The 17,128-nt window shown below is 40.5% G+C and overlaps 1 protein-coding gene across 1 annotated transcript; it reads left to right on the top strand.

Annotated features, from left to right (window-relative positions):
* The first annotated feature begins 2,845 nt into the window (after nt 1-2,845).
* On the top strand, nt 2,846-11,755 carry zgc:73226 (uncharacterized protein LOC402792 homolog). Its single transcript, XM_058617508.1, has 6 exons — nt 2,846-3,092; nt 7,139-7,289; nt 7,443-7,524; nt 9,208-9,281; nt 9,790-9,936; nt 11,013-11,755. The coding sequence occupies exons 1-6, from the start codon at nt 3,050-3,052 to the stop codon at nt 11,059-11,061; spliced, it is 546 nt and encodes a 181-aa protein (XP_058473491.1). The 5' UTR covers nt 2,846-3,049; the 3' UTR covers nt 11,062-11,755.
* The last annotated feature ends 5,373 nt before the right edge of the window (nt 11,756-17,128 follow it).

The raw sequence follows: 17,128 nt of genomic DNA, 5'->3' as shown, positions 1-17,128 counted from the left end.
CGCATGAGGTATCGGATCTTTGGATTGTATCGGATTTTACATTTTTATCTGATTATCCGAATCCAGTGATTTTGACCAGTATTGGAGCGATACTGATTCCCATCCCATCCCGAGAATAGGCCATCTCTGAACTAGAAATGTTAAATCTTGCAAACGTTGTATAATTTGGTTAAAGCTGCTGCCCATAATTAAGCCGATCAACTCCATATGACTCTTCCTGTTTTTCTCTGAGTCGTTGGTGGGTGTTTTTAAGTTGCCCGACGACGTTCACACACTGCAAAACACGACAAAACATACTTTATACTTATGACGGGAGCACGAATGCTAAAGCGAGACAACTGCAAATGATTGGAATATGGATGAAAAAAACAAAAAGCACCCATTAGAAGTGTTCTAATGCTGACTGCAGAAGACAGCCTGTGTGTGTGTGTGCGTGCATGCGTTTGTGTCACAGAGCTGCCTGCAGCATGAAAGTGAGTGAGTGTGTGAGGAAGCATCTCTGTCACTCACTGCAGAAGCCACACTCTGCTCAGTTCAGGTCTGTATTTATTTCAAGCAGCTTGTGTTTGATCTTTAGATCATAAACGCCAAGAAAACTACTCGAGAAATATGTTTAGTGTCTCTCTGTCTGCTCTCTCCTCACCGAGGTGGAGATGGGTGGTGGTGGTGGTGGTAGAAAGGGGTGGTGGTGGTGGAGTTATTTTTTCTTTTGGTAATGACTTTTTTTTTTTAAATGCAGCATATAGAATTTACGGTGCCTGACTTGAATCATTCCTTATCCATCTTGTAAGAGGGTCTGTTCAAGGTTGTTACAAACCAAAATTATGTACATTTAGCCTAATTGTAATATAAATCCTTGCGTGACAAAGAACTGAACTGAAAGTTCAGATAAATCAGGTAGCCTGTATTTGCGTCATGTCCCGGTACCTCGCATGATTTACTGCCCATAATTTAGTAAAATAATGGCTGCACTGTCAGTAGAATAGCCTTCAGTGCTGGTTTATTATACTGTAGCTACAGATGAGCTCAGAAATAACATGCCTCATAATGCGGCATGGGTGTGAGGTGACCTTCATCCGCTCGAGTTTCTGATGAGACAAACGTAGTTTTCAGAAGAAAACAATATCAGTATTTTAAAGTGCTTACTTGTGTTTGCCGTCTGGATTAGATGAGGTGACAGTGGTACTGATGTGTACTAATCTTTTCATCTAACACCATCGAGATAAAATCACCACACGCCTTCCACGGCTAAAAGCCCCGCGGACACTTCAGCAATTAAGCAAACAAACGTTAAATGAACAAATGGTTAAATCCATGTATTATTATTCATATCAACTATTAGTTTAATGCAAATGGAGAATAAAGCAGAGTAATCTTTTCTGAAGTGACTGCTTGTATAAATGTCTGACGATTGGAAGGTCAACGTGTATACAGTATATATATCATTTGAAAGCAAAGAACGTCTCGATCTCCTTCCACAGAGCGAGACAATATTTGATTTTAAAGAGGTCACAAAGCTCAACAGGCTGAGGGAAAAAAAATCTAATTGGCCGATTACAGTGGAATTCAATAAACGTTGGAGGCTGCGGAGTGTAAGACTTAATGACTTCATTCACAGAATTTCTGGTAAATTGCTACATTGTATAATTGGCCATTTCATCAAGTGAAATTGCAAATGTGCACACATTAAAAAATAAATAATTTTTTAATAAGTGTTGTACATCCAGCAGCTCTTTAGTCGCTGCTTTGGGACAAGGAGTAAATTGTGACCCTTACCCTCATATTTGTTATATACAAGTAAAAGTGTCCCATGATGAGCAGTTGTCTGCACCATATTAAGTTGAAAGATGTCACATATACTCTGATATATTCAGAGGTTCGCTTAAGAAGGAGTAGTAACAAAGCAGTAGTAGTTGTATTATTACTTCATCCGTATACACACAGTACACACTAGTGCGTAATAGTGTTTCACTATATAGGACTGAGGTGCAACATATTGTGCTGTTGAGGGAAATAATGTTTGTGGAAGTGGTTTCTGTCTGTCTGTTTTCTGTCTTCCTCCTCCAACAGGACGCTTGATTTTTGAATTTGAATTTTAGAACAAAAGCCTAGTGCTTGCTCGTTATGTGTGAACTGTTGGGTTTCTCTGCTCTCTGCATGTATAATGTTGTCAAGGTTTCTGCCTGATTATGTACACTGCCTTGAGATAATAATGTTGTGACTTGGTGCTATACAAATACAGTTGAATTGAATTGAAAAGACAAAGAAACAATGGCTAATTTAAAAAAAGGAAAAAAAAAAGAAAAACCTTGACAACAGTATACTCATCATAAATGTGTCATATGTGACATTTGCACATCCTTTGGATTTGTTTGGCAAATGTTTGCTTGTAAATTTAATCTGGATTACTTTTCTGCTTGTGTTCTAACTGGGAAAATGTGCAACTGTGGAGTGTCTCGTATTTGCTGCTGCCTATCTTGGCGAGGACTCCCTCGAAAAAGAGGTTCTTTATCGTGATGGGATTTTCCTGGTTAAATAAAAAATAAATAAATAAAATGTCAGTGAGATGAGATGAGAAACCATGTGGTGTTATGTACTTTGGTGTCTGGCACAGTGTTGGAACATTATTAATAGAATAGAATAGAATAGAATAGAATAGAATAGAATAGAATATGGGGTCACCATAATTCAGTCAGAATTCCAATGAAATGACCCTCGCCACTGTTGCCTCATGCACCTTGTTTGTCAACATGGCTTTTCAGCTCTCTCCCCCTCTCCCTCCCTCTCTCTCTCTCTCTCGTTTTGTTTACCTCTTTCCTCCTCACACGTGGGAACGGCAGGGCGGGGATGATGGAGAAGGGAGGCGGATTATAGCGCAGCGTCAGTGCCCGGTGCCCCGTTCAGACCATAAAACAACAAACACAAGAGAAACAAAAGGCGCGTTCATTGCACCTGTGTGTGTGTGTGTGTGTGTGTGCGTGTTCATCCTGCACGCTCCACGTCAGCATCTCTCCGTGCTCTGCCTCAGTCCAGCCCACGGCCACTCAGCATGTCTGTGTCCGGCTCACAGACGCCAGAGGACGGACTCTATGGTGAGTGCTGACGGTAGGATTGTGGACGAGCTCGTTGTTTTTATCTTAGCCAGTTGCTTTGAAGCCACGTGGTGAAATATTATTCACTCTAACACAGATGTTAATGTGTCATTGGTAGAGGTGACAGAATGACTCACAACACATATGTTCTGCTGATAAAGGAAAAATAATCAGTCTATACTTTGACTTTAAAATGCTAGAGCTGCTTTTTATGCCTTTTGGTTTTTTGGAACATTTTTATCAATATATGACCCAGTGAATTTGACCCATTTCAGGCCAATGCATGTATTGTATTGGCTCATCATTGTAATTTAGCTGATGGTCTATTTATGATGCCGTTTTTCTTTTTGCCAATGTGTATCTGATAAAATACTACAATATTATGCTGAACATTTTATTGAATGGAATATATATCTGGCAGAAATTGGTCCAACACATTATTTGGCCTACCTCTAATCCTAATCCCAAAACATTAACTCTAATAGTCTGTCTGTCAGTGCAGACATGAGTGTCAGCAGCACACACCAGGCTCACAGCACGTGTGACAGGATGTTACAGAGGGAAGGAGGAAGTTTTTGTTGTTGTTGTTGTTGTTGTTGTTGCCATGGACACTGTCATTGTGTAAACGGATTCCTTGAGCCACCTGTTTGCACCTCTGTAAGCCGATTAAGCTGCGGAGATTTCCTGACCGTTATAGCGTCATCGTTGCGTGTGCAGATTGCTTGGCACAGAGGATGCCGGGTCAAACATGTGGAAGAATATAAGGACACTAAGGGATTGTACCAATAATAGTTTGTTTGTTTGTTTTTCTGTTTATAAAGCAACAAACATTTTATCATTATATTGTCAACAATAGTGGGCAATAGTGTTTTGAGGCCAAAGCTAATATTGATATTTGATATTGCAACACACAAATAACTCACTCTGCCCCAATTTCAAGTTTAACTTACTAATTATTCATAGAACATTATTTTTTTTTATAGCCAAAACTGCACAGAATGGATGACAGGATGAATGACTACAAATATAACACACATGGGTGTAATCGCTCTCGATTTAAGACCTCTGGATTACGGTATCACCACAGGTCAAGTTTCAATTAAATAAAACTGTTTGGATGTTCATGTATTGGGCGGCCAGCGTTTGCCTCTGTTGCACTCGCTCTGATTTAGTCTTTGTTGACATACAGTACCATCTTTTCTCATTTTTATTACTGCAAATGGAAAATGTGCTTACAAACTTAATGACTGAATCACTGCTTTGCTTCATATATCGTGAGAACAACGTTGGTTTGTGTTTGTGTTGCGTGCGGTTAATCACATTTATGTGTAGTTCATGTACTTACGTTAGGTTTACAGTGTATGATACATTTAACTTTATCACCGCTCTGCGATGCAGAATAAACTCTTAAAATGGTTCAATGTTTATATTTTGATGTCATTGTTTGGGTTATACAGTATTCAATGGGCCCTACATAGTGTAAGACAAGATGAAAAATACAAACACGAGGCAATAAAAACATAAAGACACTCATGTGGTCTCTCAAAACGACCAGACAATTCACTGTTCAGCAAAAACACAAAACCTGCTCCCTTTTCCGACTCGTGTGTGGTCTCTACACTCATAACAAACATTAATCTGTTGTTCTTCCGTTCATTGATGTCTTCTAACATCATCCAGCTCTTGTTCATCTCACATAAAGCCGATAAAGCAGTGGCACAGGCCAATGTGTCCGGGATTGAACCATAGAAGCTGATTTAGTGCTGCAGATAGATAAGTCAGGCAACAACAAGGCAGTTGTTATGTCATCTCTCCCCTCTGTAGAAACACAACTCGGGCAATGGCATAGTTTCCCCTGCTAAGGCCGCGCCTGCACTCTCTCTCTCTCTCTCTGTCTACTCATGTTTTTATCTCTCCTTCAAATGTTGGTGCAATTCACATCGTGTCATAAAAAAAGGTTCATGTGAATACTACGCAGATCACGCGAGAAGGAAGGGATAGTGCGGTGGGCAGATGAGGTGTTGAGGTTCTGTGAATGCTGCTGGTGACGACAGGGTTGCAGACAGCAGCGTGACAAGAGAGAAACAAGGGGAGAGGAAGGCAGAGGGTGAATGGCTAATCTCTAACTGAAATAACGTCTTATGTAAGCGAGCGCCCGCTCAGCCTGAGTTAGCCCTGCTCTGTTGTTTGGCTGCCTGTGGGAACGCCACACACACACACACACACACACACACACACACAGACCAGCAAACATGTGTGCATGTGTGAATCTCCTCCTGCTCATGCTCCCAGTGAACATTCATTCATGTGTCCACTCATTCATGCGTACACTTGGGTGTGTCTCAGAAGTCATTGATAAAAGAGAAACAGATTTTTTTTGGATTGTTGAAAGGCACAGTGTGTAACATTGAAGCAGAAAGTGAAGACTATGCTTGTGTATATTGGCTCTAAAATAAAAATCCTTAGAATAAGCCTTTTATCTGTATTTCAGGCGAGGACTTTGCTTACGATCTTGCACCAACTTTTTCACCAGACAGGAAAGGGCGGGCGGAGGAGTCCTCCATTTGTTAAAGTCTGCAGTCTCACCATTAGACTATTAATGTGTGTACTGTATAAAAGCATTGTTCAGCTATTCAACATCGACCAGGTCCAGTGGAGTGCACGGGGGGGGGGGACACGAAAAACGATGCGCACTAAAGGGCCCTCTTGAGTCACAAAACACACGCTAAAGTACCCTCGAGAGTGGTCAAAACATGAGCAAGTGCCCGACTGGCTTCCATTCATATGCGACCTCTAAAGATAGATAGATTTAAAAATGTATTGTTTCCAAAGGAGTGCCTCTCTACTGTAGTGGAGAGAAGTGATGCAGTGCCCTTTAAGATGCCCTTGCAACTTTGTCTCCTATGGGTGTCCTTCCAATCAAAAAGGGTGTCATTATGAAGGTCCTTACTGTTCCTAAATGACAGTGTCCTTATGTCCTAAATGATATTCAGTGCTACATAGAAAAATGCCCGTCTCTGTGATATAAATTGATTAAACAAAAATGTGTGGAGGTCCTTCCATTCAGTCCACAGGGCCGGGCTGCATTTGACCCCAGGTCACACTTTATATACATAAGATAAGATATGATAATACTTTCTTGTCTGTTTACACATAAAATTGTCTTGCATACACCATTCTGACAATTGCGGGCAGTGAATAGACATAAGACAAGGTCAGAGCCAAAGATTCTGCTATAAGTCTATAAAATACATTAAAATTCAAAACATAAATATAAAATGTAAGTCCAGTAGGTGCCCCTTTAATTTTCACCCCTGCCTTTTCAAAAATGTCTGTGCACACCACTGACCAGGTCCAATGTCTCAGCAGGACACTCCTAGTGGTGCTGCTTACTAACGACTCAACATATGTCAGCGCAGAACACACCTGTCCACTCACTGTCCACAAAAGAAGCAGCCACATCCCTGAATGTGACTGAAGTGCTCTCACAAAAAAACACCATTAAGAACTGTTCATAAGTGGCAACTAAATCTGCACTAGACAAATCTTATCAGACAAAAGCAACAAATACACAAACATTACAAGAAAAGCAAACAAGAGATCATTCAGACAAATCTGAGTGCATCTTTGTTCACATTCAAAAGATTAAAAAAAATCTTCCATTGTTATGACCGACACAACCAGAGGAAACGCTTCACACACGCAAAACAAAACTTAATGAAAGTGAATTACAATGTGTCTGGATTCATTAGATGACACATTTCAGCTGATGTTTTCATAGTTAGAGCTCTCATCACTTAACATCCTGTCATCATACTATGATTCCAGTGACAGATCTACTCTCTCAGCAGTGAGCAGAGATTACAACAAAATATATGTCATGCTCAATAAAAGCGATTCAGTGTAAACACTCTATAGATTTGTTTACATTGCTCTGCACATCTTGTCTGTGGCTCATTACAGTCTAATGCATGTGTATGAAACCCTGCCGGGCTCTGCTTCCTCGCTCGCTGCCTGAGCATCATTATCGTTTCCTTCCTCATCAGGCTCCTGGGTTGAGCTGGAGGAGCTGATTGCAGCTGTGAGCCGCAGGGAGAGTCTGACAGGGCAGCAGGACAACATCTCCTCTGCCCTGCAGGGGGAGCTGGAGAGGATCCTTCTGGAGGCGCAGCTTGAGAGCGAGAGGAATAAAGACAGGTTTGTTTGGATTTTGAGGGTTTATGGTCAGTGGATTTTTTTTTTGTACAGCTCTCTGTTTTTGTTTAAATAGCAATGGAGGCTAACTCAGTTGGAGTCTGTCTACTTCTTGATTTAAAATCCACATTTTAACTGCCTGTTTGTTGGCCATAGTCCTCCACAGGTGGTGACTCCACGGTCCACTGATTCTCCAAGATCCAACAGTGATCAGGACAGTGACTGTGTCACTATACAGGTATTTCATTTCTGGATTGTGTTAAATGTCATTATTAATAACCTTTAGGGACTGTTTACATTCCTCGTTTTTGATCATTTGGGATGTGAATTCTGGCAAGATTGTGTGTTTTTATTTGATCTTGTTATTTCCAGCTCAGCTCCTACAGTAAGGCTAAAATACACTATGTCAAACAAGTGTTACACTCACAATGCATGCATTTTATTATATCTGGGTGTCAATCTGGACTTTGGCCTCAGACCTGACCATTTTAAGCCATATTCGGCGTATGGGGAAATATGTCCACTAGATGGCACTGTCACAAGTGTTGCTGCTAACCACTGACATATCCCCAGTATCCAGTATCATTCAAAACAAAACAATCTAATTTGCATATAGTATATTGAAAATAATTCATATTTTCAGTTTTTTCAATGTTAAAACATGGATGCATTTAAAGGGTTACAATCTTTAAAAATTAATTAGTATTTGATATAAATAATAAGCTCAGATGTAGGTGAAAAAGTAAATATGCTCAGTAAAAGTAGAATATACAATAATAATATATAATATTCATTTTTTTTCTAAAAAGGACATTTTTTGTGCTTAGTGGTACCAGTGTCAGCCTATTGTTATCTACTGACTTCCTGCTTTAAAACCAGCCACTCATTACATTTATTTTAAGCACAGATTGAAAATCAACTTGCATGAGACCATGACTTGCTTACGATAGGTAAACTACAGTGTCCTGAAGCATTTATTTGACATCCTATAGTGAATGATTTATTCATTAGAATTTGAAGTCGTCACTGGTGAGAGCTTAAAGGATGTCCTCGCAACCTTCCAGACTGGCTGTTTTTGATTTACTTGAGGGGGAATTATTTAATATATGTAAACACTGACCTTCAGCAACTAATTCAAAACATTGTAGAGTGCTGTACGGCTGCCAAAAGTTTCCAAAACAAGCACTCATAAAATGACAGTGAGTCTACTCTGAGCAGCAGCAACAGAATCATAACAGACTTTAACCCTTAGTGCTCAATTGGCATGAATCTGTGCCGCAGGTGAACCCATGGGAAATTGCCATGGGAATAATACACAACTCCTTATATGGACATCCTGAGGGCGTGTGTGTTTATAGGTCACATATTCAGGCTTTTAAAAAATGTGGGGGGGGTTTCGTCTTATGTGTTGTTGAGTCAAAGTTATGATTAATTTTATATTGCATTTTTAGTCATGATATAAAGTAGCAATAATTGAGCAGATTTCACGAAATAGACAACAAAATAGTGAACTTTGAACTGTGACGTACTTGCAAATTCCACAAATTCAATCATTTTGAGTACTTTTTGCTCAGGTTTGTTTATATAGTTGGTGAAAATGAAAGTATTGCCTAGGAAAGACACTCTATATTGCACATTCTTATAGTGTTTGTATATACTGTACGTTTTTAAACATAGTAGTGTTCTAAGGGTTAAAAACATTATTTATGTTCAACATCAACTGCATCGTTGATATCAGTTGATTTCAGACTGATGCCATATCATGGTCAGTAATACATTTCTTTCAGAGAGCCCCTTTTCTTGCTAAAACTGTATGTTCAAAAACTCATGCTGTCAGTGAATATCATCATCCTCAGGTTTACTGTATTGTTTCCCACTGTTGCTCATCGTCTGATTGTTTATCTGTGTTGTCATGTTGCAGGAGGAGGCGGAGCGGCGAGTGGACACAGACTGGGTGTGGGATTGGTCCAGTAGACCTGAAAACATGCCACCAAAGTAAGACCAGCTCAACCCTTAATTTATGCTTTGCCCAGGCGAAAAAAAAAAAAAAAAAAGTTCTTTCTTGCTAAGAATTTTGCAAGAAGTTAAATATCGTGGCGGGGTGTGTAGCCAGAGAAAATTAGCTTTGCTTATCATAGAAATGGAAAAACAAAGGAATGGAAGTTGATTAGACTGGACCACACTGTGTTTTATCTCATTTGCTTAAAGGTTGTAAAATGAGTTTGTTACTGTTGCAAAACCACACAAAATATTAAAAGCTGTGATTTCACTGACAGCATGTTTTAATGTTAAACATGAGTTATTCTCATTTTTATTTTTATTTCCCATGCTCGCTTAATCAGTTTGACGGGTGGCAGAGTTCTTAACAGAACTCTGCTCCATCTCTCCGTCTCCTCTCTAGTGTTTTCATTATCTCTGTATTCCCCCCCCCCCCATCTCCCCGCTCCCTAAACCTCTTATTATTGCCTCTGCATCATCGTCGCTCCTCTCTCTTCCTCTGCAGAGAGTTTGTGTTTCAGCGGCCAAAGCAGCAGAGCTCCCTCAGTGTGAGGAAGACAGAGGTGATGAAGAGAAGACTCTTCTCCTCCGATGTTCTCCTCGTCCTTGTTCCCTCAATGCTGGTTTCACACCTGCTCACACTTGGCATTGGGTGAGGCATAGACTCTACTCACTACTTTTGTGTACCATGTTATGTTAATGAAATCACTATCTGCTTTGAAATTGTCGTTGTCAATCAGCACAGAAGCATTTTACCGGGATAATTGGAGCATGTTTATTACTACAAATTTGAATTTGTTTTTTTTTTAATTGAAACTCAGTTCAGTAATGTGTCTCCCTGCTCCTCTCATAGGCTTCATATGAGTTACATATCTTATTTTTCTGGAATCAGGCAGTTTCACAAACACAAACCCGCCTTGGATTTGGAAGAGAAATTTAACAAAATTGTTTGCTTTTCTAAGCGTCTTGTTATCTTTTACAGAGTGGGTGTCTATGTTGGAAATAGTATGAGGGCCATTACGAGAACAAAGTTGTAATATTATGAGAACAAAGTCGTAACTATGATTCAAGTATAATCTGCAAACCTGCGTCTAGATGAGGAACGTGGAGCACTTTAGAGTTTGATTGGGGCTTCACAAATAAAGAAATACTTCATATTTTTTTGTCAAATCAGCACCACATTGTCTTTAGCATCAGGACTTTAAAAAGACTGTGCAAGAAACTGAGTCTGTTTGGAAGAAAAAATCACACACACTTGGAGAAAATGATCTCTTTGTGGACTGGAGGAGGAAACGGTTGGTAGTGAACGACTGCAGGCTATCGCTGGTTACATCTGTGTTCTGTTGCTATTTAATTCTCTGAAAGTTAGGATTTTATTCTTAAAAGAAAAAAAAAGAAGAACAATATCTTCAGTTTGGCCCTAATAAGAAATACTTTTTTTGGTTCAAATAATTGTTTTTCAATGTAATACCATGAGAAGTCACTAGGAGGCTGAGTGGTGACACCATGACCAGCTCTTTGTGAGGCAGTAAGCCAGTTAGTGAGAGATGTTAATATTTGAGTTACATTACAGCATATAAACACCTTTAATCCGCACATTTCACTTTGGTTATTGGTTTGGAAAGCTGAAAATGACACCATCCACCACAATTATGGTCACTTTGGTACAGTTGATGTTGGTTGGAGAGGTTTAGTTCAAGGTACTACTTTGTCTCTTCTCTTTTTTAGGATATACATAGGAAAAAGACTGGCTGCCTCCACGACCAGCACGCTGTGACCCTGGCTGTACACTCGGCGCCGACTTGCAAACAGTCTGGCCGAGTCCACCCTCTCTACCGCTCTAATTTGCCTCCTTCCTCCGTCATCAAGTGGCAATATAGGATCCTGCCCGTCTGTACCTCTGTCTCTGTTCATCTGTACGTCTGCCAACCCAGCAGCGCTCTGCCAGTTAGCCCCTCTGTCAGTCTGTGCATGTCATAGAGCCCAAGGAGTGGACGACCGGTGAGTCAGTGTGAGGTCACGTTTACCCTCACCAAAACAAGTAACGCTGACCTCAACTAGCTAAAGCGTCGGAAAGAGAGAAGATACAAGCGAAGAGAGGGAGAGTTTCACCCAACTAACTAGAACAATAAATCCCTTTGATAGGAAGAGATGAAACCAGTTTAGCCGGGCGCTGTGTGCAATGTGTACAGGCAAAATGAGAAAGGTAATATGTGGCAGTGTTTCACCCAACCTGTGAAAGAGCCAAGTGTCTGTAATTTGTCAAAACTAATGACCCTCTGTGAGACTGAGCTGCTGTAAGTGGTTCTTGGAGGATTTCTGCCATGATGGTTTATCTATCGTAGAGAGTTTTAGTTGGCCGAGGGAATGTCGCGGTGGCTCTGGTCGCGCTTTGTGTCCCACAAACCAATTCAATATTTGACCTCTGACAAAGACAATCATGAACCCATTAAACTTCACTCCTCAAAACATTATTGTCCCTCTTGGGTCTTTTATTCTTCTCTCTTCCACTCTCACCTTTACAGCTTTTGTCGTACACATGTTCATCGCGGTTAATAAATGCGGGGAGAGTGAAGCATTCTTCTAGCCAGCACAGCACAAAGATTTGCTGAAGTAAGCTGGGCGCGAGTCATTTATACTGAATGTGTTCGATATATTTGGAGTTTCAGGCTTTAGTTGTCTTGGTTATTATTTGTGGGGGAAGATTCTTAATCCCTACAATGTTGCAAACAACCTCAAGATCTGTTTAAGATATATTCCCCTTTTCAAGAGGAAGTAAATGACTGCAAATCACTCTCTGCAATCCTCTCCTCTTAAGGTCTTTGGTTTATATTTCACTGGAGCGTTTTTACTCCGTCTCCAACAGAGATGATTTGCCCTCTTGTCGAAACTGAGCTGAAATATTCTGACATCACAGCAGGCTGTCTGTGTCCATCTGTCCTTGTCATTCTTCACCTCACATAAGTCTTCCTTTCGCTTTTGTCAAACAAGCTGCTGCTTTGACCAATCAAGGGTTTGACATTTTATTGCTTCGCCATAAACCAGGCGCCCGTTTCCCCTCAACATCTCATGAAAGTAACCGGCCTTGATTTTACACGCAGGGCCTGAGACATAAAGGCTGATGTTATGTTGTGCCGCCGTGGACGGAATTGTGTCCATTTGTTGCCTGTCCTGCCTGAGCCCAACAGGTTTATTAGCCATTAGAGAAGCGTTTGATGTGTGAGATCCTGCTGAGCTTGTTAAATTATTTGTAGACGCCGAGCTGACGTTGCAACAACAAGCCTGCCGAGGCAAAGCACAAATCACCTGGTTTCCATTCGCAGACCTCCACATGTAACACACCCGTTATGCAAACACATACAGGCTTTGGCTTGAACGGGTCTTTGGTGTCATTTTTAGTTTCCAAACAATGTTTCTATTGGACTGTTTCTGTGTTATTGGTTAATTTTTTTGGACAGTAACGCAACAACATTTAGAAAAGAACGCAAATATGACGGATTAAATAATTACTGAAACAGCTTTGACCTACTGTAACTACGCGGCTGTGTTTGGTGAGAGATTTTGACTTTTTGCACTTATTTTGGCTCAATTTTAAGTTTGTCCACAAAAACTTTGATGGAAAAAGACTACAATCAAACAAAAGGCAAAGTTGGAAAACAAAAACCTTGATAAAATATTAAAGATTAAAGTGTTTACATGTAATTTGCAACTTTTTTATTTTTGATCTATTTATTTATGTATTTAGTTTTATTACAACCTCTTAAATTCTTACTGCTACCAGATACTAGCAGTTACTTAAGTGAGCACAATATTACCATGATAGTAATGGACTGTTATTTTCTTCCTCCAAGAACATTTATTTCACAGCTTGGGGCAAACAGGCAGTCACAGGTGGGAGAGGCTTGTTATAAATCACCACGCTTACACACACTTTTATCTCCTGCTGCTGTGAACTTCCTCACAGCAGCGGACTGTGTGAACGTTTGCCGACCCTGCATTATATCCTCCCTGAAACAATGTTCGAAATGTTGCAGTGAACGGTGCGAAATGCCACATGCGATGATTTTTCCACAGACCTTTCAGATGAACGATGAGCGTCACTCAGGGCACTCGCTCGTTACCAAAGAAAATACAAATCCTGTCATCAGGCCTTGTCCCGTTGTAACTGTCGAAAGTGGTGGAGACTGAGGCCGAGACAGAATGTGCGAGAAATGTGTTCATTTCCTGGAGTGAACTTTGGAGATCGCACATCTGTCTCTCTGGGAAATGCATTATCTCCCTGCTCCTATAGTGCTAGACAGGAAATAAAGAGTAGAGTTTCAAAGGGTTTGAACGTAACAAAGGAATTCACTGGCGCTGGCATGATGTCAGTGCCACAGCATACAAACAAGGTCACCGTCTCAAGTAACTTCCCTTCACCACATGTGGCCCACTTCCCCTCATGAATGAGGAATAGTAGGTTATAATTTCACATAACCAAATGACGCACTCTCGTCGAAAAATCAGTCGCATAATTGTGTGCGGCTTACCCAGCCAAGCACGCTCGAAAGTGGGGATCTTTTCTGTTTGCTCCCTGTGAGCTTTATGCATAATAAAGAGATTGCTCGTTAATATTTTACATTTGCTTCAATAAATACGGAATTAATCTTTCTCCTCTGATGCGGTTTGACATTCACTGGGTAGAATCAACGCCGTGCCAGAAAACTTTCTGAGGCAGAGATGTGTGCATTTTTTCATATTCTGTCACTCGTCAGAAAACGGGAGCAATTTCAACAATGAGGTCTCATATCTGACAAGTATGGAGGTGAGGCAGAGTGAAAACAAGTCCCGCTCATGTGTGTGTGTGGACAAGAATGTTGAGGGTTTTCTTCTTGTCATGTACCCAAACACATGCATGTGTGCCAGATTACACACCGGGAAAAGGCTTGAATTGCTTCCATGTGCCGTCTTCTCTCCTCCTCTCCTCCTCTGTCGGCTCTATATAGTCAGTCTTGCTCGCTGTGAGAGTAGCACGGATCTGGACAGAATGACACAGCTCTCACAGTCACACTGTGTGCTGTTTCCCACTGTATGTTGGACCTTTCAAGCCCAGACGTGCTTGCTCTCAATGTGCCAGAAGTATGAAGGATTAATGGCAGCACCTGGAATAAGACTCAGTGGAGCACAATGCAGCACTGTTCAAACTCTAGTCACCACCGCGTGGGTGTGTTTTTTGCCCTCGCGCTATGAGGCAATCGTTTGATTCATGTTTTTGCCACCGAGAATCCTTTAAGAACACATTGTGCACATGACAAAGATAGGATGTTGTAGACGCAGTTTAGATGAGTGGAGGCCACCAAAAAAAAAAAACATGTTGTTTAGTTTAAACAGGCTTATATTTGCCAGTAGAGATGCAGCTGATGGGAACGGGGACGTTTTTTAAGATAAACTAGATAAAATGTGGTTAAAATGCAGTTGCATTGGAGGCAGATTTATTCCCAATAAGATCATTTGCTATCTCATCATCCTCCTCTTCCTCACATATACTTCAGTGCATGAGATAAGGTGACGGTAATGATTATTATTACATCTATTACATACTGTATTATTCAAATTTTGTTTGTCACTCAGCTCCACTCCGATCACACACCCCGGTATTTACAGAAGAACACTATTTCTGATTTCATAGTACCAACAGAGGAAGCTCCCGTACCACTGGTGGTACACGTACCACAGTTTGAGAACCACGGCGAAATTTGGCATGATGACGGCACTCGACTTGAAGTCATTAGTTCATTCTTAGGGGATTAGTAAACGCACAGTCGGCACATTTTTTAATGATTTTAAAAACTGATTGAACACTATAATAGCGATAGAGTAACAACACATGCATTTACACTGATCCCCTATAAGCCTCTGTTACTCTCTTATTGGCCACCAGGATGGGGATTTTGTGGAGAAATGATGACTACACAAACTACACAAAAGAACGGCATTATCCTCCTTAACAATGAAGAGAAGCGCCTGTATGCAGTATCTACTGTGGTTTGATCCAACACCAACTCTGAGGAAAAGTATCCAGCTTCTGCTGCATCCTTTATGACAGCGACAGAACAGAAATTAACGTTTTAATAAATTGAGCGTTATCTATAGTTAACAAGAATGCTCACACACACACAAACTAGTGCTTTAAGGATTATCCATCCTCTGCAGATCATTTTAAAGGCATTCCCTGCCAGTAATTGTTTAGACTTTTGGACCTCACCGCCTCCTAAGACATCCTGCTAAAGCGGCTGGAGAAAAAAAACAGAAAACAGGACAAGGAATGAGTTCAAAGGTCAGAAAATGTGAAAGGTTACAGCGAGGGTGTTAGTGTGAAAAACAGAAAGTGATGATTTACACCTCGCTGTCTGCACTATGACATGAGTAGGTGTGAGTGTGAAATGTATTAAGATGGAGTGAGCTGGTGTGAGTGAGTTAAGGAGCAGCTGTGTTGCAGGGGCCCTTTTTTTTCAGTCGCCTTGAATACTACTGAGAAATTTAGGTGAGACTCAGCCCACATTGTTGTTGGGTTTTTTTTAAGAAATCTCCCATCACAGTAAAGCTATTCTGAGAATATGCTCTTACGCATTTCTCATCAGTCTTTTAGGGTAATAGCTGTGTTTTTCCAAGAGGGCCATTCAGGTTTATGTTACCTTGTCCACAACGGAGGCCGTTTTGATTGATTTCACAGAGAGATATGGAAGTAATTCAGTCAGGTAAATTGGAGTGAAGAAATATAGCCAAGGCTTTACCTGTTTCCTGTAATTTCCCACTGGATGGATTTTCAGAAAAATCCTTCTTTTTTATACACAACCAACACTGACAGTTACACATTCACTCTGCTAAAAATGAAACCTGAACCTGGTTTGATCTCAAAGCTGACGACTAAATGAGCAGTGCATCATTTTATATACATATATTTATATATCTATATAAAGATGTTTTCTATTTTAACACAAATTGAATTTTCTGATTAAATTTGGATCTATAATATTTCATGTATGATTTGTTTTCATGCTCTCCGCGCCGCCGTCGCTCCACAGCTTTATCCACCATGACATACCCGTTTTGGTATTTGAGTTTGCCGTCTAAATATGCGGCAGGATGTGTCTTCATTTATTAGGCGTCTGTCTGGGGTTCAGAGTAACAGTCTGTCTAAGAGCAAGAAACTCAGGCAGTTTATTGTTGGTTTTGGAGTCAGGTCTCTCCACCATATTTTGAGAGATGCTGCAGATTTAATGAGGTGTTGGATCAGAATCCTCTCTGACTTGCTGACTGGCTGCTGTTATGTAACCTCCATCAGGTAAGATGGTGCAGCACTTGAAAGACATTGCATCCCACAGTGTAATGAGCGCTTGAGGATGCGGCGGTGCATTTTTTTCTCTACCCTTAAGTCTCCGTTCATTCCTTAAACATGAGGGCACTGATGTAGATCGTTTTATGACTGAATGGCTTGTGAAGAGCAGCCTTATGTGGTTATTTTCTTGAATATAGTCAGTAACTGTATTTACTTACAGTCATTATTTCCCATTACGCCAGAAAAAAAATCACATAAATGAGAGATTTGTGTAAATTTAGATGCTAACATGGTTTAGAAGGGTCAGAAAAGGTTTAATTGATTGACTGACACAGTCAATAAAGTCCTTAAATAAACCACACACACACCCACACACACATCGTGCCACTGTGCTCAATAAATGATCTTACAGTAATCCACTGTGTTTATGATGAATATTAAATGACCACTTTTTAGTTGAAGAAAAAGGATTCACACAAAAAAAGCCAACATGCTTTGTCACTGGGGGTGGATTTAATCAGAACAA

Source organism: Solea solea, chromosome 19 (genome assembly GCF_958295425.1).
Source record: "Solea solea chromosome 19, fSolSol10.1, whole genome shotgun sequence".
Lineage (NCBI taxonomy): Eukaryota > Metazoa > Chordata > Actinopteri > Pleuronectiformes > Soleidae > Solea > Solea solea.
This window is presented reverse-complemented; position numbering and strand designations above follow the sequence as displayed.

Coding starts and splice junctions, on each gene's coding strand:
- zgc:73226 (XM_058617508.1), top strand. CDS start 3,050: ATGTCTGTGTCCGGCTCACAGACGCCAGAGGACGGACTCTATG. Junction 7,290..7,442: donor AGCGAGAGGAATAAAGACAG/GTTTGTTTGGAT, acceptor TGTTGGCCATAG/TCCTCCACAGGTGGTGACTC. Junction 9,282..9,789: donor CCTGAAAACATGCCACCAAA/GTAAGACCAGCT, acceptor CTTCCTCTGCAG/AGAGTTTGTGTTTCAGCGGC.